At 37.9% G+C, this 23,832-nt stretch overlaps 1 protein-coding gene across 1 annotated transcript in view; it reads left to right on the top strand.

Moving 5' to 3' along the window:
* Positions 1-7,831: 7,831 nt before the first annotated feature.
* The window catches only part of SPTBN5 (spectrin beta, non-erythrocytic 5), an 84,953-nt gene continuing 68,952 nt past the window's right edge, over positions 7,832-23,832 (top strand). Inside the window, exons 1-13 of the mRNA XM_072337868.1 lie at positions 7,832-7,942; positions 10,327-10,494; positions 12,032-12,151; positions 12,970-13,127; positions 13,965-14,193; positions 16,261-16,892; positions 17,538-17,676; positions 19,218-19,450; positions 19,890-20,043; positions 20,901-21,101; positions 21,756-21,962; positions 22,725-22,916; positions 23,172-23,324. Coding sequence (XP_072193969.1) covers positions 7,832-7,942; positions 10,327-10,494; positions 12,032-12,151; positions 12,970-13,127; positions 13,965-14,193; positions 16,261-16,892; positions 17,538-17,676; positions 19,218-19,450; positions 19,890-20,043; positions 20,901-21,101; positions 21,756-21,962; positions 22,725-22,916; positions 23,172-23,324 — 2,697 coding nt within the window. The remainder of the gene's footprint in view (positions 7,943-10,326; positions 10,495-12,031; positions 12,152-12,969; positions 13,128-13,964; positions 14,194-16,260; positions 16,893-17,537; positions 17,677-19,217; positions 19,451-19,889; positions 20,044-20,900; positions 21,102-21,755; positions 21,963-22,724; positions 22,917-23,171; positions 23,325-23,832) is intronic.

Genomic DNA, 23,832 nt, shown 5'->3' on the forward strand with positions numbered 1-23,832 from the left:
TGAAGTTTCTCAGTGTCTAAGTGTGGGATTTTCTTAAAGTCCAAGGTTGGAAGATTAATGAACATAGAGGTAACTTCCTGTGCAGACTGAAAACTCAAAACTTGAGATGGGGGAGGTGTTTCTTTTGACTTAAGGGGGGTACTCACCTTGAAAAATAACAATAGAATGAATACTAGTGAAGCAAAAGTATTTGTTAATATGTTCTTCCATACTGTGCTACCTACTGCTTATAAATGGCTGATTAAATCAATAGAACATCAATGCTGGGCTTAAATAAATTCCATCTGCCTCTCTCCTTCCACCTATATTCATAGGTTTAAAGCATCTCTGATGATGAGATCTATGCCACCAGGATACTGTGGTTCAGCTACTGAACCTATTAGTATTAAATCTGAGTTGCTACAAAGTTAAAGAGCTTTGCAGGCAGGTGGCAATATTAACAGTGGCAAGCTGTGCTGTTATGCTTGTGGTGATCATGCCATATGTCACATGGAGGAATGTTTCATGTGCAAACAGTATGTTGTGTATTCCTTGATGTTACAATGTTGTTCAACTGCAGTAGTTTGTATTAGCTGTTCCTTTTTGAAAGTCAGAAATAGTTTGGAGAAAATGATCTTTAATGGAGTTTGGAGGTGGTTTCTTTCTGTTTGGTTTTTTAGGGGAAGGTGGTCAGTATGGTGTTTTTCACAGTCCACATACAAGAGATTTCAAACTAAAATATACAGTACACTTCAAGTTTAGATATTCTCCTTTAATCCACACTCTATATTTGGGCAATAAGAAAAGTGGACATCTATGCTATCATCAGTTCAGTGTTAAGTTTTGCATAAGGTGATAGTTCAAGGATGTCAAATGTTTCTTTCTGCTTACCATACTATTTAATTTCTCTAAACTTTTTTCTTTTTAGCTCCTACTTTTGGTGTATTTGTGAAGTGCTTTGGCACAGATGCTATTCTGAGTTTCTCTCATCCAAGGCTAGAGCAGGGATGCTTTTATGCTGCAATAGGTAACAACTGCAAGCTCAGGTAACCTTCCTGTGAGCTAAGCTGCTTGATTTATCCCAGGAAAAAGCAGCTGATTTTGCAGGGCTGGAAATAAATGAACTAGCTACACAAACTGTTGTGATACAGAAGCATTGGATGGTACCTTTCTATTACCAGGTAATATATTTCAGATGCACTATGAGATTTTATGATTATTATTTTAATTAAATACTTTAACTAAGGAACTGTTGATGCTGATTTGATGTTGTTGCTCCTGATGCATAATGATTTCCTCATTCAGATTATTTTTTTTATTTTTATTTTATTTTTCCAAGATGACTTCATTTTCTGTCTAGCCTGAAAATAAATAAATAAGCAGCAATGTAACTATAACTGGTAAGTTCTGGACTCCACAATTTCAGCCTACAATGTTAATGCATTTTTTTCTTTCTTTTGCGCCACCCTGTTTTATGTCTTGTCTGGTAAAATTTGCACAACTAAAAATGTGAACTGTTTATGTAAGCCTGTATCTTTACCAGTTATGTTCATTTATTCAGCCTGACTGGGTGACCTTCACTATGGAACAGGTATGTGTAGGGTGTGAGGGAGCTTCAGTTGTAACAGGCTGTCTGGGACAATGGGGGACCAAAACCCGAGAGCACATGTGACATATGCCCTTCCTGTGAGTAGGATGCAGTACTCTGGCACTAGGATTGGTGAGCACCGATCTGCGCAGAAATCTCACTGTTTTGTTTCATTGATAAACAAGGTTAAATGCTTTATCACTCCTGTGTATAAATAGCCCTCTAAAATAGAGCTGCCAAGGAGAAGAATTTTTTGCCCTTCATCTGATAGTCACCTTCTAGAGTAACAATGAGTAACAATCAGAAAAACCTGAAACATGAGGATAAAAAAGCACTACTCAGATCTGAGGTTGCCAACGCAGAGATTTCTAAGATCATTTTCAGTATGATGTTTTAACTACAAAGGCTATTCTGTCACTTGCAACCCTTTATTTATGTTTGTATGCAATGGAAAGAGAATTAAAGATGTCTGTACCATGTGCTCATCCTGCAAACCCTTTGAAGCTCTTATGTTAACTGTTTGAGATTCAAAAACAGAAGGAAATATTCAAGATAACACAAACAGCTGCAAGGAGAAAATGCTTTTATTTCATGACTAAACAAGCAAACGTATATATTCTGTTTTTCAAAAAGATGAGTGAATTTCCTCATGCCAGGAAAAATAAATCCATCTGATTTTGCTTTAAACTGTCCTCTTTTTCAAATGCAGTGAGGGGTTCCCACTTCCTCTGCATGATGTAATTCAACTGTTCTGCTTGAATTCTGTTCCCTGTTGATGTCATGTAGCCTCTAGCCAGCTATTCAAAACAGAAAAGCTGCTTTTAGTTTAGGCTAGAGTGTGACGAGGATGAAGTTTATAATAAACCTACGTCTTAGGATGCTGGTTTAGAAACTCGCAGGCAGAGCTCAGCTGTTGAAGGAGTTTCATTGGTGGGATCACTGCTTCCAGGCAGATGGCACCCCAGGATGGCTGGCAGCAGCGCAGGAAGGCAGGTAAGTGGGGGATGGTGGAGGGTTCTCTGGGGAGTGCCAAGCTGAAGGCCTGTGGGGAGGGAAGCCAGGAGCAATATTTGGCTGTTTAGGGACAAAGTTCATCAGGGAGGCCTATAAATACAGGGAAGCTGTATAGATTGATGGCTGGAAGTCTCTGTGCCTTTCCTAAGCTGCTTCTGACTATCACCCTGTCTGTTTCTTAGCCTTACTATCCCAAATGAGTAAGTAGCTTCTTGTAGTTCTTGCTTCCTCTGACATTCTTGGTGTTCAAAAAATAGATCTTCTGTGTCACACTGAGGTCTGAGAATAGTCATAATCCAAAATACACTTAGGAAACACTCTGGGGTCACAGTGCACCTGTGTCTACACTGCCTCAGCATGGCCAGATTTCAGCTGTGGGCTGGAGCTTTTCTGGGTTACCTCCAAGCCTCTTGGGTGGCTATACACCAAGGCCATGTTAGGCAGCTGGTGAGGCTCCAGTGGACATGAGAAGAGTGGAGGCTGCACTTCTGTTTCTACTTATACTGCAAATACCTACTCCTGATGATCCTTCAGAAGTAGATATATATCATGGCTGTCCAACCTTTTGGCTTGCCTGGTCCACAAGTGAAGAGAAGTTGTCTTGGGCCACATATAAAATATATAACATAGTTAAAGTATATATATATATATATGTATGTATTTATTAAAACAGTAAAAAGCAACAAAACCATAAAGCCAGTGGGATGCAATTCCTAGTGAGTTCTCGAGGTGTTTGTCAGAGACTTTTTAAGAACTTTTACTCTTCCTTTGTTTCATCCTTGAAAACAGTTTCTCATAAATGTGTGTACTGCCAAAAGGTGAACACATGAATGATGTGTGATTATGAAGCAAGGGATAGTTTTCTCTGGTCAGATAGGGCTTAGAGAAGGTAAGAGGTAAGATACACCTCAGTACTCTGTGATGAGTTTTTTTTATGCTCTTTGCAATGGAAAGTCTGGGAATTCACATATTGTTTGTAAGGTGAGAGGAAAACCATACTTTAAAAAGCAAATGAAATATCAGATGGGTCAAAAGGAAGTTTTACATCCATCTTTGTTTTGCACAGTGGTGTCAAGAGTGGGAGAGCACTGGGGTGGAGGTGGGGACAGAGGAGCCATGGAGCTGCCAGCCAGGATATTTGTGTATGAGATCTGTTCAATCTCCACAGTCACTGATTTTGGCTTAAGCAGAACAAGATCATGGCAAATAAGAAAGGTGCTGAAAAAACACATCTTATGTGGCTGCTGCCTTGCAGAAGGGAATCCTACATCAGGGCATTTCCTTTTGAGAAACAAGAAAATGCTTCTGCATACGTGGAAAATTTCTCCAGATTGAAAGCAGTGCAAGGTAGAGGCTGTTGCTTTTTTTCCAGTGTCATTCTTAAGGCTCCACTCCTCTGCAAAGGCAGCAAGAGAGGATCTTAAAGTGGGGTGATGGCCTGTAGGGGTGATTTTTATTTATTTTTTCTTTTTAATGGAGCAACACCATTCGTGTAATTAAGAAAATGCTGTATGCTCCAACAATAAATTCTTCCACACTTCCTCCTCAAATACAGCCTGTTCTGGGATGCCCTTGGCCTCTCCCTGTTCAGCTGTCCATCCTGGATACTTCACAAAATATTGTTGTAACTTTTCTCTCACCTTGATAAAGTGTAAATAACTGATGAAAAGTTATCACTGTATAAATGTCCACCATTTTGACATGTACATATGAATACAGTAAATGGAGATAGATAGATATTCAGGACTTAGTAAAGTGCCAAAACTCTGATTGTCTTCTCTTGTCATAAAAAGCAAAGCCACTGTTTCACACATTTCTTTATTAGATAATAATTAACTTGCAACAAGTACAAATACCTACATCCAGGCATTCATCCACAGGTTCTCTGCACTCTTTATTATGAGAGAAGACCAAATACTTTCTCAGCATAGACAATCCAGCCAAACTGTACCAGCCTTAAGTCAGTAGCCTATGATTCTACTTTTAGTAGAACACGGGTATAACTAAAAGTAAGATAGAAAAGAAAGGAGGAGAATTATAACATGGCAATAAGCTTACAGAAGAGATAAACAGCTGCTGAATTTCTATCCTCTTTATCCTGTGGCTCTGTTCCCATTTAGTGATTATTAAGAATGGCATTTTATTATCTGGCTGCTAAAGACAAGACCAGGAATTTGGAGGGAATATTTCAAGTAATACTTGCAACGTGTGCATTCAATTTTAATTTTTATCTGACTTAAGTGAAACTATACATGACATTTCTCTAGGTTAAGTATGAAGATAAAGATTCTGTTGATCAAGTTTTATCTGTACTGGACTGGGAATAGATTGTTCATTTCTTCTTCCATATTTCCTCACCTCATTTTGAATGCTAACAAAACTACACTTGTCAGAAGGCAAAAAGCTGATATTCTCATACCTTACCTCTGGGGGAAACATTATCACTTACAGCTTCTGATTTCAGATACCTGTCCATTTTCTAGTGTTGATTCCCAACAACAACCCTCCAGTTCCCTGTAATGATGACAGATCACTGTATTCTGTGGTTGCGCAATCTTGTCAGTGACAACAAGGACTCTGCTGTATAAGTTACCGGAATCATTTTCCCTGTTGTCCTTAGTGGTAAAGTCCATCAATAGCAAACTTTACAGGTATGCCTTTGCAATGACATCTTCGTCCCAGTTTGCCCTTCCAGCAGCTGTGCACATGAACTTCCTCTAAGTGGTGACTGGTAGATTTCTAACTCTTCCTAATTTTACATTCTCACTTATTTTATCTCAGTTTAACTACTTGGGAATTGCACTGATCTTTGTACCCTCTTCTGTGCTTTCATTTTTAGACTCCATTGTTAGGTTTGATTTCCAAGGAAAAATCTCCGTAGAAAAGTAGTCTGTGATGAGTCAGAGCCCCTAGTGAATCTGTGAAAGACTAGCTGCTCTTTACCAAAGGATCAGTGTGGTAGATGTCTGTTTGCACTCTGTTGTGGCAGTTTTGGCTTAGTATGTATCTGATCCTTGTGCTCAAAAATAATTTAAGGCCTGTGGCAGCTCACTGGTTCTCACAGGTTATTTCCTTTAGATCAGGTGAAAGGTTCATAGGCATATCATAAATACTTAGTCTCTGTTCCTGAATTCAAAGGTTGCTTTGCATGACAACCATGAGCAGAACGTAGGAGTACAAGTGAATCTAGAACTGAAAGTCATTCTCCAGAATGACCAACTGCTGAACACGAGAAAGGAGCTCCTCCTGACCTCAGTAAGTCCAGATCTTTTGTGTTGTTTGATCTATTCTTACTGTAATATATTATTACAACCAGATTTTGCTTCTAGAGCTGCTTCTACATCCAGCAAGTACAGATATACTGTCATAGCTCTGTTTTCACATAAATGCCCATACTGGGAGCATTTGTAACAGAATTTCATAAGATGTTTGAGCTGTTTTATGAAGCAATAGTTCAACAGCAGTCATTATCTAGGGTGACTGCGATGCCTGACTAAAAACTCTTTTATGGAAAGGAGGTTCAGACACTCTAAGAACATCTGGCAAATTCAGAAATGGCTTTGTTCTATAAGTTTGTTATATAGGAATGGGTTAAGATCACCTCTCTGGAAGGCAAAGGCAATTCTTTGAATATCTGCTCTTCACATGGAGAAAGTGGGCTATACTGAACTAGCTCAGAGAATCAGAAAGTATTGCAAGTGTCTTCTTAATATTTCCATTTCAAAATTTGCAAAATTCTTCCTATATAAGGCTTTCCTCTGTGACCGTGATCCTTCCTTATGTTGCTGCTGAACTGTTAATCTCCAGTACCATCCCTGTAAATCAATGAGTGTTAAAAAGCACTTGGGAAAAGAAAAAAAAGAAAAATATGTGGTAGCAAATCACTGCTTCAGCAATTCCCATGCTTTTCTGTCTTGTAAAATGGCAAAGTTTTTCACATTTATGAGAGAACAGAAAAATATCTGGCAAGCAACTTCTTGTTTGTTGTGATGTTGTTTCTATATCTATTTTACAGACTACAGTAGGTAGATCGTGTTTTTTCAGTGTTTTAGATTTTATGAGTTAAAGGGCACAGAGCTCAATGTAGCTATAGAACTAGGCCACTGCAAAGCGTATACTTCTGGGAAAAGTATTACTTCTGGGAAGAATCACCCTCTGCGTGTTTTCACAGGCTTTAATTTTTCATTCCCTTTTCTCTTTGCAGTGGGGTGACAGCAGCAGACACATCTCTTTTCCACAATTACAGCAGATTTCCTGGTTTTGCAGATAGGCTGATATCCAGGTAATACTAACGATTACAGCGTTAGTTCAAGGAGATGACATTTGGTCACAATATATGTCTGTAGCCATGGATTTTCAGACAGATTTTTTTAGATGGTACTCCTACCTTCAGAACAGCAAGGCTGCTCAATAGATATTCACACTGTAGGCAAAGTAACACCGAAATAATTGTTTGGTTGAATTGAAATCTGGTTTATTTCATCAGACATTCTTAAGGGGAGACTCTTCTACTTTCCGATGTTCCTGAGTATTCCTCTTGAGTTCTGTGATGAATTACAAGCCTGATTTTTAATGGTATGCATGAGGTAGACAAGTATTAGCCTCAGGAAAAGCAATAACAGTCACCGTCCAGGGCATTGTTCCAGTGATAATGGAACTGCACTATCATCCCACAAAGGTTTACAAAAACTGAACCTGTAAGAGGAAAGAACCAAGTTATTTCTTTTCTATAAAGATCATATCTACTTGATATACCGTGATCTAAAAGCCCGCAGAAACATCCCAAACAGCCTTTGGATAGCATAACACACTTTGAAGCAGTGCTTTGGATGATTTGCAGATCCCTCTCTTTCTAACAGTCTAAAATCAGTTCTCAGTGATGTGATTTCAGCATGTCCAATGAAGTTATTGATGACATTGATATCTTGGTTCTTATGGGATCAAGTGGCTGGGGAGAAACTGAAAGAAAATAAAGATGCATTAATATGTCTCATTTTCACCCTGACAGTAGAGGTACAATTTAAGAGAGAACACTTCTAAGTAAAAATGAAGTTGAGTAGACATAAAGTGCAAAGTACAAGCTAAAGGAAGTTAGAGTATTATACTGGGTGTGGTGTTGAATTCAGTTATTGAATTCAGAATAGGAGCTGGATTTCCAGTATATATTGGGTACAACATTGTTTGTAGCTGGCCAAGTTCATCTCTTCAAAACTGACCTCCTCACTGGAATTTCTTACTTCCTAAGTCACCATGAATAGTGAATTTGAAAAAGATCACATCAAAAGGCTGCAGGAGCAGCGTATGTTCATGCAGAAGAAAACCTTCACCAACTGGATGAATAATATCTTCTTCAGGAATAATGTAGGTACCTAATCCACCTGTGACTTTTTTCCCTCATTCTGTCTTTGTTTTTTATTGTTTCACTTGCTATATCTTTGCGTATGTCAATTTTTGTGCATCTTTCTGAAGTGTCACAATTACTTGCATATGCAAACAAGAAAGACTTTGGTTAACCAGAGTACTTCACCCTCTATTTTCTGCCTCATAATGATTTCCATTGTCCATGTTATGAGTTGCTGATCAGTGACTGAAAAAGTTGCCTTAGGTCTAGAAATTTCAGACATCCTACTGTGCAATTACAGAACAGTGAGGTTTCAGTTAGTCTCAGATTTCCAGAAAGCACCAGAGGTAGTGTACAATTGATTTGTTTGTGGAAGGTAATCCACCATATTCCAAAAGTCACCAGATTTGCTGCAGATAACATTACTTGTGTCCAAAATGAATTTATCTGTGACACAATATGGAATTATATTTTCCAAGAACAATTCACTTTTCTACTGCCCATAGTTGCTATTAATGAAAATGGGCCTTGGAGACACCAAACCAGACCAGACCTCTTGTTTCCATTCTAGTTCATGAATACTGTACAGTGTTTCAACATTAGATGTATGTTTTTCATTTTAATGTTTTAAGTCTAAGGATTTTGTGTAAAGCCAACCTCAGAGTACAAACAACTTTTAAATTAATTTTTCTTACTGTAAGTGAGGAGCTGCAAAACATATTCTCATTTTCCTACCTGCAAGAAAGTTAAGGTTTTATGATATGGGAAATTATTTATATATAGCTACAGATCAATAAATACTTTGTCATTTTATAAACAAATTCAAGTTCAAAGATTAAAATGTTAGTCTCCACTTCCTGCATAGTGCTTGACTGTGGATCATAAAAGCATGAGAAGAAAATCCAGTGACAGCTTTCCAAACCATATATGGTAAGAAATGATGCAGAGACCAAGAGCTTATCAAGGTCTTCTCAGCAACATAGTTAAGCTTGCCAACATGGACTTTAACTTGATAATATCCAACTACAGGACACTGCAGTATTCTCAATTGTACTGTTGACTGCTTCAAGTTTAGCATTAAGGGAATGCTTAATGCTTAAGGGAAATGAGTGAATATGTTAAACAGTCTTTGATTTGTTTGTGTGGAGACAGATGTAACAAAGCTGTTACTGTTGCTCAACGGGGCATAAGGCATATGTAGGGAGACAGTCTCCTTACAATTAAATTAAATGTAGCTATTCTTCATGAATTAAACTTCCACAGAACATAATAGCTTTAACTTCTTTGTTGTAATATACTGTAGGTGGAGTTTTAGGATTACTTAAATACAAAAAGTAGTAAAGGCAATAAAACAGAATTTTTCATGGAAATAATCAGCCAGAGAAAGCTGCCAGTCCTTTTTCTACACAAAGAACAGAACCGAAGTCTATGTAACTTGTCTTTAAATTCTCAGGAATTCACAAAATAATAATAATAATAATAAACCTGTCAAGAGTGGGGGAAGAAAGCATTTATCCCTTATTTCACCTACATTTAACTATGCTCCAAACTGAAAAGCAAACAAAAAAATCACAAAACTAACCAATTAAACATCAGGAATATTTAATTCTTTTTTTGTTGTTGTTTTTTGAGGAGAAAAGACTATTGACTGTGATTTCAGAATCACAGCAAGTTACTGTTGGGTGTGTTATGTGGCTTCATTGTCATTTGATGGCTGGTGGCTTAAGGCCAAAAGGAAACACCTAAGGCAAGCTTCTGTTAGATCAGAGTACACGCTATGTCATGGTGTGTCACTTAAGCACTGGGTGACATTTTCTACTGGCAGCAGTGGGATACATTTTTGTAGATCCTAATGTTTTACACAGTAATTGCACTTAAGTGTGAGACCATCTGTAAATATGGAGACTTGAGGTGACAGTGAAGGTCTAGCCAGGAGACTAAAGATTTTGGAATGTAAAATGAGTCAGGGAAACTGTTCTATGTCTTCTCATTTCCTTTATTTTCCTTCACTTAACTTTGGGATTATCAGTTTACATTTTAAATGGAATGCATTGCTCAGAGTAAAAAGCTGAAAAGAGACTTTTCAATTGAAATAAAAAATGTCAGCACATCCAAAGTATTTGTTTGGGGGATTTTGCTGTTTTTCATATTCTGTTCTTTTTCTTTTCTGTTGTATTTTGTTAGGGTTTTTTTAGTTCTGCCTACTTTCTGTAATAATGTCAGTCCTTCTGTGAACCTACTTTTTGTGATTTGACTTTCGTTGCTTATACTTCATGTTTATGCACTGCCAGACAGCAGACTCGGCGGCACAGCAACAAGGTGTTGTTTGTTTAGTACTAGAAGTCAAGGGACCTGTGGGCCAAGTGTTCAGCCAGAGCTGATGTTGTGTGACTGGTCTTTGCAGGTGAGGGCTGAAATAGAAAATATTTACACAGACCTGAAGGATGGCATCTATCTCATGCAACTCCTGGAGCTGCTCTCTGGAGAATCTTTGCCCAGACCGAATCGAGGAAAGATGAGAGTGCATTTTCTGGAGAACAACAGTAAAGCCATTACATTTCTGAAATCCAAGGTAAGCTGATAGTAATATTGATATTACAGATAAAAATAACAAAAAAATAAACAACAGATTTTTCTTACTGTATGAGAAATCTGACCTACAAATATATAACAGTCCTCCAAAAATGTCACACCTAAATGAAAATGAATTATAGATGAATTATATTTTGAAATGCTGATTTAAAATACTGATTTTAAACTTCCCATTTAAAAAAAATAAAAATGGAAAGAGGAAAGCTGCAATAAGAAAATGGACTAGAAATTGGAATATGGGACTGAGAAAGAGAGAACAGCGCTACAGGGGAAAAGAAAGCATAGGAAACACAAAGGCATAGGAAAAAGGGATAAAGTTACTGTACCAATGGACTTTTGTATTAGTCGTGTAATTACCTCACTCTTCCTTGGTTTGGTTTGGTTTGGTTTGTTTTTTTTCATCTGTTGGGCTTTTAGAAGTAGAAGCAGATTTATCCTGGATATCACAGTCATATTCCCTGATAGGTAAAGAAATGTCATGTACTGTAAGATCAGGACAAGGGAAACAATGAACATTTTTGGTTCCCATGGCAAAAAGGAATGAGCAACTTCTTAAAACAATCTCCTCATAACTAAGGTCAGATAAACATTCTCTGAAGCTTGGGTAGTTCCTGAAAACCTGTCTACAATTTCTGAATAAATTCAAAGATTTTTTGGCAGCAGTTTTCCTTCCTGACAGCTTAAAATTTTTAATTATTTGCTTTTTAGATGTAATGCTTTCCCAAATAGTGGGGCAAATAAACAGCAATAGGCACTGGTGAAGACATGTGGTGTAAAAATGGGTATTTTAGAGCTCTGATTCAAACAGTTTCATGCAAGCCTTTGCAGTAGTTTTATATATTTGAATTGCATATCCTTACTTAAGCTACAAGATGGCATGCCATTTTCTTCCTTTTTTAAACAATCAGTTTATTGTATACTTCCCTGGAAAATCATCAAACAAAGCTCTGTGTCACACATTCTGAAGGAGCAGAGGGGTTTCATAGCAGTAAACACAGAAAGTATGTAATGCATTCTTCTCCACTGACTACAGAACAAGTGCAATACAGCATGAGGCTTGGCGTGCTCCACCTAACACATCTACTGAAAGAAGCTGTGGCTTCTTTAGTAGGATATCTGGATTCTTTGGTGAGACTAAGAACTACATGTAGACTAGCTCTCTGGAGATCACATCGAATGATCTCTGAGTTTGCCCAGCTGCCACTCCTTTGGAGGAAAGTGTCATTGAGCTGTGTTACTTTTCTTAACCACAATTTTCAAAACCAGTAGGTAAATGAACTTTAAATGTTTCAGATCACCATCCCTTTGTCAGATAGCTCCTGAATCTCATTTTTGGTGCATATGGGAGCTCGGGGATGAACATGGGAGATCTCAGATATATGGACAAATGAAGTGATTGTGCAAAATCCATTTCCTGAAGAAATTCTGAATGCCCTCTTCAACACCAGCCTGTTAAGCAGAAGGCTTGTTCGGAGATCTTGACGTAATTTTATACTGAACAGATATTTGTTTATTAGCAGGTGCAAGTGAAAGTGATTGGTCCTGAGAATATCGTAGACGGTGACAGAACCTTAATCCTGGGTCTCATCTGGATCATTATACTTCGATTTCAAATTTCGTCTATCAAGCTCGATAAGGTAAAACAAGGTCTTTTTATTTTTGCCTGGTTAATGGAATTCATAGGCTTTGTAGAGCTTCAGATCAGAAAGAACTGTTTTGATGACGTTTCCTGTCCATTTTGATCCTGCAGATTGTATAATATTACCCAATAACTTGCCAGCAAGTTGTAAAAGGAATTGAATCCATTTCATAATTTCTCAAAGAGACAGAAAACAATAACTTAGAGATATTCATGTTCATCACTCCCTTTCACAAACTTTTTTCTGGCTTTAACTTCAGAAAGAATGTCTCTGATGTCACTTATCTCTAGATACGAAGTACATGCTGCCATTCTCTAAAGAAAATTATTCTTCTTTATTATTTTTAGAAAAAGGAGATTTTTCACTTCAAGCACATGAAAAATGAGCTCCTATAAAGATATCATGAAATCAAAATTAGTAATTTCTAATGATAGATCTGAACATTTTATTTTATTTTTTTCTGAATTCTAGATCAAAGCGAGGAAAGAAAATGAACTAAGCTTTATATCTTTCTTGCATTTACTTGACTTCTACAAACCTTGCAGAAAAGAAAAAAAAGAAAAAATTATTATCTTCATTTCATATCACAATTTAGGAATTCATTCAATTAATTATTACTCTGATAGAAAACTCAAGATTTTGCATTAAGTCATTCTATCTTCATGACACATTCATCTTGGAACTCATAACTGTTGGAGATGATTTACAAGTTGGACAGAAGTAGTATGAAGTTATCTTTATTGGGAATATAAAACACAGATACTACTTCCGCATACTGAACACGCTGATTTTTCTTTTCTCTGCTGTCTTCACAGGAAGAATTTGGAGGCAGAGCTGATCAGCTATTTGCCAATGAAGCCCTACTACTTTGGTGTCAGCATAAAACTGCCAGCTATCCCAATGTAAATGTGAAGGACTTCTCTAAAAGCTGGACTGATGGACTGGCATTCAATGCACTTATACATGCCCACAGGTAAGAGTTGAGCTCAGGGTGATATGCTTGTTGTTTTTCCTAGTTCTGGCACAAGTTGTCTGAAGGCACAACAGTCTGAATAACAGATATTTGCCAACTAACTAAAAAATGCTCTTCTTACCCTTATTTACTGAAAACTCTCTTAAATGGATACACTACCCCTGAGGAAGGAAGGAAGGAAGGACCAAAAACTCCTGCTTCACTGTTCATTTTGTTGGAAGTGGGATTTCTAAGGGACTATCACAGATCTGAACAACACTGCCCAATATTTGGTTTCCCACTCGTATTCTCACTGCTCATTTTCAATAGCTACTAGTGTAGCAATTGCTTTTATTGTGTAAGTTTTGTGAGCATTTATGTCTCCTGATTCAATTTTAACAGAGTAAACTTCTCAACATTTTCCTTCCTTCTCTGGCCATTTTAAAAGGTGTGAAGAAAAGAGCTCAAGCAGAGAGAAACCACCTGAGACAGACTTTGACAGTTCTCCCACAAACAGTTCTGCTCCATCTTCCAGTCAGGATACTCTGAAATTTAACCAGCTGGGAGTTGTCTCCCTGATCAGAATTGCCTGCAAAATAGTGGGCACTGGTTTTCAGTGGTGAGGATGAGAAATACTGAAGGTGGTCAGAGATTTGCTGGGAGTGGTATTTCAGTTTCATAAAGAGAATCTTCCTCCAGCTATATAGTTCTGATGTTTCTGAATAAAGCAGGTCAGACAGAATAATTTCAAAGTTATTACTTACCTAATAAACAGTCTATGGTTTATCATCTGAAAGAACTTAAGACAAACATAAATCTCTCTTCCACTTTTTCCTCTCTGTTCTTCTCCTTGTCCAGACCTGATCTTATCAATTATAGCTCACTGCGGCAGGACCAGCCCATCAAAAACCTGAACAATGCCTTTAATGTTGCTGAGAAAGAGCTTGGGATCAGCAAGCTGCTTGATGCTGAGGATGTGGCAGTACCCTCCCCAGATGAGAGATCCATCATGACTTATGTGTCACTCTATTACCACTACTTCTCCAGAATGAAACAAGGCCAGACAAATCAAAAGCGACTTGCCAAAGTAAGTGCATTGCTATCTTCAGAATTAAAAACTTTAATACATAAGGTTAAATTTGTGTTAGAAATGTATTTAGTGCAAGGTGAGGGGGAATATATTGCTCAGTAGGAGACACAAAACTAGAACATCCCTAATGGTGACAAGACTTTATGAAGCAGACTTTGTTCAGCTAAGTAGTCTGGGACAAGAACAATCTGAAACATTTCTTACTGACAGTGATGTTCCCTGAGGAACTGTTGGATGACAGCCAGAATTTGAATTCAGTTAAATAAAAGATTGGGAATAAGTGTGGAGAGTGGGCAGTAAGATTTGTCTGGACTCCAGCAGAGTCTCTGCTTTTCAGGCAGGATGAACAGGCTATATCTTTGTATTATGGGCTAACACAGGAAGAGCATTTCTTACTCTGTCTTGTTTTCAGTTTTTGTTGTGCTCCACTTTTTTTTTGTTTGTTTGTTTTCACTTTGTATAGATATATTCATGCATTCTTTTTTTTCTCTCTCTCTTTCCACTTACTGCTTCCTTTTTCTCTCTTTCTCCATTGGTATTTTCATCTGTCTTTAATACTGCCCGCCTGTCTTCCTGTGTTTCTCACACACACAAGCATAAAGAAGGATAACAAAACAGATGTTAATCTCCTCATGTCCTTAGTCCCCTCAAATAGGCAGTTCTGAATTTACTAATAGGATTGGGGAGGGAAGTCTGAATGTATCAAGGAAGCCTTTGAGTTGAGACTATGTGGGTGACCAGGATGGCAGAAGGATTCATCCTGGAGAGGTAAATCTGCTTTCCCCCACCCACGTGAGGTAGCCATGCACTTACTGGGATCTTTCAGCAAGAACTGGGTACGATGGCAGAAAATACAGAAAGGAGCCCTGGCAACATGGGCTGCTTTTCCTTCACTCAAGGTTGGTGCTGTTTTGCTACTCTTCAAGCACTGTGACATTTATTCATTGCCAAGTGCACTTTCTGCTAGGTTAAAGCAAATAACCACTTGCAAGGCATGGGCCTTTGCTCAGCGGCATCTCACTAATCTGCCTGCCTGCAGAGGCAGACAATATTGTTCAGCATTAACCCTGATGTCTGCAGGGAGGCCGAGTTAAAGCAAGGAAAAACTATAAAGACACAAAAATGGAAAAAATATGTAAACCAGAAAGGAAAAGATGACTTCATTCAAACATTTCTTTAAATTTCATTATGAATTTCATTCTAAATTGATTTTTTAGATATGTGGACAGTGGAGATCAATGCAGGTCAGTTTGCATACGAAACAGATAAATATCATAGAGTAGAAAAATTATTGTTGAATCAGAGTTAACATCCTTACCAACCTGTTTAGCTATGATGTGTTTTGTTTCTCTGACGATTTATAAAAAGTGAAATGGCTCCAATAGAAGAGATTGAGAGGGATCAGTCTGTCAACAGTCTGCTGTTGGCATGTGAGAGAGCTAAAATCTTGTCAGATGGTCTCCCACACCCAAGATGTTGAGACTAAGAGGAGCTGATTTCATATTAACAGATAGGATAAGACTGATTTCTTTTTTTGAAAGAGAATGAAAACAATCTCAGTTTGGTTCCACTGTGAAACTCTGAAGCCTCTATTTGGAACTTCTGCCTTCTGGTCAGGTCTCATAGGAACTGTCAACATTTGTCATATGTATGCTATTTCAAAATATAACTTTTTCCTAAATTAAAATTAATAATAATAATTAAATTAATTAAATTAAATTAAACATTAAATAATATTTATTTAGTTGTTTTGTTTTTTTTTCATGACAGGTCATCTGGCCCCATAGGTAAAATCTATACTTATGTGATGTGTCTATACCTAGTGGATCTAGAACAAGTTAGAACTAGATTGTCTTTAAGGACCCTTCCAACCCAAATTATTCTATGATTTGTATAAATATTCGATGACTGTTGCAATTTGCTTGTTAAATACTGTCTTCCTGACATACATACACTGTTCTGTTTGGGTCCTAAGTTTTATTTCCAATGATGTTGCATTCTATTCACATCATCTTGGTTCATTCTGCTTCTTATGTGGCTTATAACTTTGTATTCCCATTTCAGATTGTGTTCCTCCTGAAGGAGATAGATGACTTGAAGCTTCTGTATGAGCAGATGGTCTCTGACCTCCTGAAATGGATTAAGCAGAAGGTAATTGAGCTGGATGACCGTATCTTCCCCAACAATCTTCAGGAAATGTGGCTGCTCATGGCCAATTTCAAGACCTTCCGCACTGTGGAGAAACCCCCAAAATATCAAGATAAAGGCATGATTGAAGCTCATCTCTTCAACATCAGGACCAAGCAGAGAGCCAACAACCTACGACTATATGTGCCTCCAGAGGGGAGAACACTGCAGGATGTAGAAAAGCACTGGAGCATCCTGGAAAAGGCAGAACACAACAGGGGAAAAGCACTTCAGAAAGAAATGCTGAGGCTAGAGAAGCTGGAACAGCTAGCCAAGAGGTTTCTGAAGAAGGCATCTCTGCGTGAGACTTACTTGGAAGACATGAGGAAAGTGATTGGAAAGCAAGATTTCTGGCCAGAGAGTGTAGATAGGATGGAAGCTGCCAGTAAGAAGCTGGAAGCCATTGTGGCAGATGTACACCCCAGGAGGGAACGCTTTGCAGCTCTGACCGAAATGGCAACAGTCATCAGCCAGAACAACTATCACAGCAAAGATCAAATTGAAAAGAAGTGAGTGGTGATCTTGAGACCATATGATGGTGGAGGTTGAGATTATTTTATTTATTTTTACATAGATGAAAAAGATGAATTGTGCCTATGAATCATAGCTCTTCTCCTCATCAGTAGAACTGACAGGAATTTCTTCTACCTGTGAACAGTTTTAGCAGATAAGAGAAGTGTTTTGTCTTCTGTTTGTTTGGTTTGTTTTTGCTTCAATCATCAAAACTCAGACTGATTTCAAATGAAAAATAATTCTGGGGTATTTTGATCTGTATATGAATATATTTTCCTGCCAAAAATCCTATATTCCATCAAAAATACTTAGAAAACATATACTTCTTTTTCCTCAAAATCAACATATTTCTTTTTCAGTCTGTGGTTTGTGAGATATAGATTTTTTTAAATCACAGAGTCTTCCCAAGTTGACTCCAGTTCTCAAGTTTTGAGAAATTATGACTTCTCTGATTATCAGTATATCCTGACTTAGGACTGGCTAAAAATACTTCACCTGCTTTTCAGTCATGGCCTGTCCTCCTCCACAAGTAAAATGCCTTGTGTTCATTTATCTCCTCTAAAGCTGTGAGAACTGGGAATTTTTACTAGTGAGGCATGTAGTCTTTGATCCAAGCTGATCATCTCTCTCCTCCTTCATAGGGAAAACAGCATTTCAAAGCAATGGCAAGATCTTCTGGATCAGCTGCAGAAACGACAACACTCCCTGAGTACAATGCAGGAGATTCTAGCCCTCCTGAGGGACATTGACGCCATTATGGAGGAGCTGAAAGAGCTGCAGGTACTGAGCTCCCTTCAACAGCACACAGCTCACGCTGTTAACAGCATGTGTCCCTAAACAAACCCTCATATTCCGGGACTAGTGCACTCACTCTCTGGAGCCAACAGAAAATAAATCTATCAGTTATAGAGAAAAAACACTGTTTTTACTTAGATGCCAAACTTTGGGTTTCAGTCCATCATTGCTGGTATCTACATGGGAAAAAAGAAGAACACAGTCCTTATTACAAGGACTCTCTAATCAGAAGGTGAAATATGGTATTGCTGCTATAGATTTAAATTATGTTGTGTAATAAAGATGATACATCTCTCACCTAAATTTAGAAATCTGAAGGCAAAAGTTGAGGAAAAAAAAAACAAAAACCAAAACAGGTGAGGAAAACAAAAACAAAAACCAAAACAGGCATCTGTTCCTATTCCGGGTAACTACACTGAATCACCTTCTGTATTCTAGTATTTATAGAGTTGGAAAGTTGCTCGGGCAAGCTTCTGGGTTTCAGCTACCAAAATCTATAAAATGCAAAAGTTCTACAGCAAAATGCACAATGCCACTGTTAACAAGAGTTTTCAAGTGTTACCAGAGTGTCAGACCTCAAAGTCTTCTCTTTATCATAGGAAATAACTGCTTTCATATTAATTTTGTAATGGCATATAGCATTCATCCTTTGGTCTTGCCTTGTCTTACTTAAAGACAGAAAAATCCCTACAGCTTCAGGTAGTGGTGCACCTAAGTTGAAAAAATAAACAGGTTATGTGAAGGTGTGAATTTCAAAACAAAGATAGAAAGCATCTGTAAGTAATGAATCTATTTGTCCAAGTGTTAGCAAAAACTTCTAATGGTAGTGACGCTGTTGGAACCATGATAGCCTGAGGATATAAGAAGAAAGATCAATAAGGAAAGATAACGCTCTCTGTTAGAATACAATTAGAAAGAGGACAGACAGTAAAGCATGCAGTGCTTGCATTGGACTGAATAGTAAGTTTAAGTACTTACTGTTATACTTGACTTCATTATCTAAATAACAAAAATAGTACTTCACACTAAGTATGGCCATACTAGTATGAAGAACTTAATAAGTAATGAAAATAATTCATTATGTACATAGCAAAGTCAAGTAGGTTTATCAAACAAAAAAACTCACAGTCAAAACATACCATTAGATGGGATACTGTAGAGTTCTTCAAATACAGACTGAATCCATCTGCCTGCAGATGGATGTATATAGAAAATGGCTGTTCTTGTGCACACAAATCCTGAAACCTGAAGTGCTTGCCTTACAGAAACAATTTAGTTGTGAAAACCAAATAGTTATTTGAAGAGACAATTGCTTGCTCTGCCGATGATAGAAACTCCAGACTGTTGCTGTTACCTTGTGAAACTGAAAGAGAAATATTTTTGGCTTTACATAGCTGACATAATTCTTTTACATTTAGAAGTTATCAGAGTCAACAGGAAGCTTTCAAACAATTTCTTTGTACCGTTGCCTTTGATGCACTCTCTGTAAATGCCTTTTTTTTTTTTTTCCCTCACTTTGTTTGCAGGCACTAGTGAATTCCCCGGACTGTGGGAAGCAGCTCCTGGAAGTAGTAGATTTGCTTCAAAAGCACAACTTGATTGACTTGCAGATCTCCTCCTATGATGATAGACTGACACACATAACTCAAAGGACAGCAGAAATCAGCAAGGACAGCACAGTCAAAGCAGAAGTGCTTTATGCAAAGGTTCCAATGCTTCATCAGCTATATCAGAACCTTATAGCTCAGAGCAGAACACGGTATGACAGTTTATGGCTCCTTCTTCCTGATTAAGGTGGACAGTTAATCTCTTAATCAGAAGACTCAATTTCCTCATATTTGAAAATCTCAGTTTCTCCATTTATAAATAAAAAACACAAACAATTTGAGTGTTTTTATTACAGCTGTCTGAAAAAGATCACTCACCTCCATAGCTAAAAAATAACTTAATTCTTAGCATTTTTTATGGTTTGCTTTATGTGTAGTCTGAATAGTGTGTGGTTATCTCGTCTCCTGGAAGAAAAGGATATTTAATTTTGTTTCCCTTGTTTACTTGCATGAAGAAATTAAATGATGACAAAGAAAAATTAGATACACTCAAATTTTGGGTTTTCAAAGTTCTGAAGTTTATGCTATTCTGTAACATTATCTCCATAGAATCCTAATTCTGACTTGGATATATTAATTTCTTGGTTTCAGAAAATCCCAACTAGAAGAGGCTTTGAAGCTCTTTGAGTTCTTCCGTGACTGCAAAGAGGAAGAATCATGGATCTCTGAGAAATGGAAAATAGCAAGAACTACAACATTAGGGAAAGATGTCAGCCAGATTACAGCTTCCATTCAGAAGCACAAGGTATATTTCTTTGCTGGTAGTGTCTATTCTATGCATTATAGCACAATTTTAGAACATCTATGTCCTTCAAACCATGCAGCAGTTATAAGAAAATTGTCAATCCAGTTGTTAGCTCAAGTATAATCACCAGTATCTTGGACTTTTTTAAAGACAGTGTCCGAGGAAGAGACAGAAAGTATAGGGAAGGACTATATCTCATACTGGAGCTTCTCCTGGGCTACATGAATATACTGGACTACTTACTATGTCATGTTGGTGTATGGGAAGGAAAAAATAAATTGTTAGGTTTTGTTTTTCCCAGTCACCTCTCCTGATGGAGGGGAAAGAGAAGAGCTCATGGAAAAAAAAAAATCACTGATAACTGCAATCATGATGGGAGCCCCATGGATGGCATTGTGTGAGTTGTGTAGAAATTACCACTCCTGAGAGCTTGCTATAAACTAATGCCACAGGTTTGGCTACTGACTTTTTCTGACATAGAATCGTTATAAACAAGTGGACATGAGGGACTAAACCGAAGCGGAAGCCTCTTGGACAGGTTTAATATACAGGTGTGTTTGTTTTGTATTTCCTGCTTCCAGAAAGCAAGAGAGTACTGAACTGGTGGACTATAAATAAGTATCTCCCTCAGAGAAGATGGCATAAGAAATTTGTCTTTGTACAAAGGTTAAAAAAATAAAAAAGACTATTACTTATGTGTGGGGAGCAAAGGTCAATCATCCCATGTCTAGGGCACAGATAAGACACAGGGCTCTTACAAATACATGTATTGTAGTAGCTGAGAATACGAATCCCCCTTTTTGCTCTTAGCTGGCTTTGTGTGAGTTGTGTTCATGTTTCTCCCACCCCTCTGCTAGGCTCTCGAAGCAGAATGCAACTCCCACAGGGCCATTTGTGCAGATGTTATGAGGAGGGGCTGGGATCTGAGCCAGAAAAACCCTACACGTGAGGAGGAAATCCAGAAACAGATAGACAAACTCCAAACATGGTGGCAGCAGCTCCAGGATGAGGTGGCTAATCGCAAAAACCGCCTGCAGGCAGCAGCTCTCATCAAGCAGGTAAGCAGGTCTTGCTGGGACATGTGGAATGGGGGACACAGATGTGGTTCACTTCTGTCCCCTGTCCCTGCATACAGGACAACAGCAAAAGGAAGCTTTCAGGTGCCAGTCTTCAAAAAGAGATCTCCATGGTTCAGTCTTATCCCTCCTGCAAGCCTGCCAGGCTGGAGATTAGAGTAGTTAGCAGAAAACTGTCTCCATTAAAAACTCTTATGGAAATACCTCACCTAACCTTGCTGATACGCAGTAAATTTTGAAGGTGGGATCTGGGCAGCTGTATGACATTTTTCTAACAACAATAACAGAACACCACTGATCTCACACACAGAATCCCAACAACAAAACAAACACACCAGAAGACTTGGATGAACTGTTTCAAAGTCTAGGAAATATCTGACTTTTTCCTTCTGATCTCTGCAGATCTTTTACATGAACAAACACTAACACATCTGCAGACAGGGAGCTCTTTTAAAATCAGCACTCAAAAATCACATTACAGTGTCTCAAGTATTATTACTACTCTCCCTTTCTTGCATCTACCCTCAGTCTGTTTTCCCCATGAGTTCCTTGAACAAAATTTAACAGCTTTGTTCTTGGCAAAGACTAAATTCTTTCAGGATAAGACCCAGCATTTTTTTCTGCTGTTTCCTTCAGTACTTTGCTGACATCGATGAAGCAAATTCATGGTTGCAAGAAAGGCAACCCCTTCTGGCTAGCAAGGACTATGGAAAAGATGAATCAAGTGCTGAAGCACTGCTGCATCGTCTTTTGCGCCTGGAAAAGGAGATTGCAGCCTACTCCACAGAGATGAGGCGCCTGAAAGAGCAGGCTGTCATTGCAGCAGAGCAAGTTCCAGCTGCAGTAAGTAGGTTAGGGATTGTGTCAGTCTTTGTTCCTTTGTTTCATAACAATAGAGGTTGGCTAGAAATTTCACACAGAATACTTTCCAATGCGAAAACTGTTCTAATGTTATTTAAACGCAATATTCAAAACTGTATAAAAAAGAGCTTTCTTTTTTCAATTACTATTATTCAGGAGGTGTACTGACTTGGAAGAGGAAGACTTGGAGGAGTACTGAATGGAAGCAGATTTTTAGATGGCACGGGGCATTGGCCACTTTTAGCCTATATAAGTGTTCTGTGAAATGCTAGAAATATATTTATGTGTAATATTTTCTTCTGCTGATCTTCAGTAATCTTTTGTCACTCTTGATTCTCATAAAAATATTCATTTCATCTGGCTTCAAAAATGATAAAAAAAAACAAAAAAACAAACACAAAACATTTGCATTAGGTTGCAGATCCTATGGATTGTTAGCAGTTTTAGAAGTTAAGAAAAATGGACATTGATGTTGGCACAAAATGAGAACTTTTAGTGAATCAAAGTGTTTTAAACCCAGCTAGATAAAACCATTCAGTGTAAATGAAATGTTTTTCAGTTAGATGGTTAACTATTTCAAAGTAAGTTAAAAAGGAAATAGAATCAAAAAAATCCTGGGAACATTTTATTAGAGGGTCAGAATGTAGTGGTTTGAACTAGTAAGTCCAAATTTTCTGTGTATGTGAAATTTTAATCCAAATTAGAAATGTTAATCCTCGGATTCTGTTAAATTTTGCACAACAGATGGTGAAGACAGAAGCCCCAAGTGACTTAAATCAAAAGACAACTAAGCTACCATTCAGTCGAACCTGGGCTACCTCTGAATCTGCACTGCCTGGAAGCTCCAGTTTAGATGCTCATTTTGTTCCAGAGAATATTTGGAAGACTCAAGATGAAATAGACTCACTTTATGAAAACCTACAGCGCATGGCTGAGGTACAGTACCTCCATTAATGTTTTCTGATTCTGTTATGCTTTTAAATCACTGTTCCTCTAGGGAGAAATATTCTGAGCTCAAGGTAACAAGTTCTGTTGTCTGTCAGCAGTACCTGGCAAAACTACTAAACTACCATCCTTGTACTTTAGTTAATGTAAATGAAAGAATCTTTTTCTTTCAAAAGACAAAGTAGTTATTAAAGCAAGTTAAAGCAAAAGTTGTTAAAGCAACAAAATTCTTCATCTGTCTCACAGGACAGAAAAAAGGCCTTGGAAGAGATGATTGGGTATTACCGCTTCTGTAGCTCCTGTGAAGCATTTCAGTCATGGATGAGAGAAAAGGAGAATATTTTTAGGACTCTTCAGCCTCAAGCAGACAACGTGGAAGTCATGCAACAAAAATATCAGGTATTCTCTTTCCCCACTCACAAATGGCACATTTTAAATTAGAGACCTTGGGATAAAGGAAAAAATTGTGAAAATAAGTTTTGAGTGTTTTTCATTCATTGCAATTTATGGCACTGTCTGTAAGTCAGATACTTCTTTGGTATAAAATATGCCAACCTTGCTGAAGCTGATGTCCGTTTAACTTCTGTGGATAAGGTATTATGGTACAAATATTGTGGTACAGAAGGATTCTTTTTGTGGTTTATGTTATGACACTTGAAGAAAAATGTCACGTGAAGAAAATAATCCTATAGTGAACTTACATCCCTATGGAATAGGGCATGTGCATAGCAATAGTGTGTATGCCAGGAGAGGTCTGGACTATAGGGGAACTGCTGGTGCAGGTCTGTGTTGTGTCAGGGGGCAGGAAGATGAACAGTAAGGTGCAGAAGTCACCTGACAAAGTGCAAAATGAATGTTTATGGAAATTATCAAGAACAGCATCCATGGAACTGGAAAAATCTCAAGT

The sequence above is a fragment of the Excalfactoria chinensis genome, chromosome 5 (genome assembly GCF_039878825.1).
Source record: "Excalfactoria chinensis isolate bCotChi1 chromosome 5, bCotChi1.hap2, whole genome shotgun sequence".
Taxonomy (NCBI): Eukaryota; Metazoa; Chordata; class Aves; order Galliformes; family Phasianidae; genus Excalfactoria; species Excalfactoria chinensis.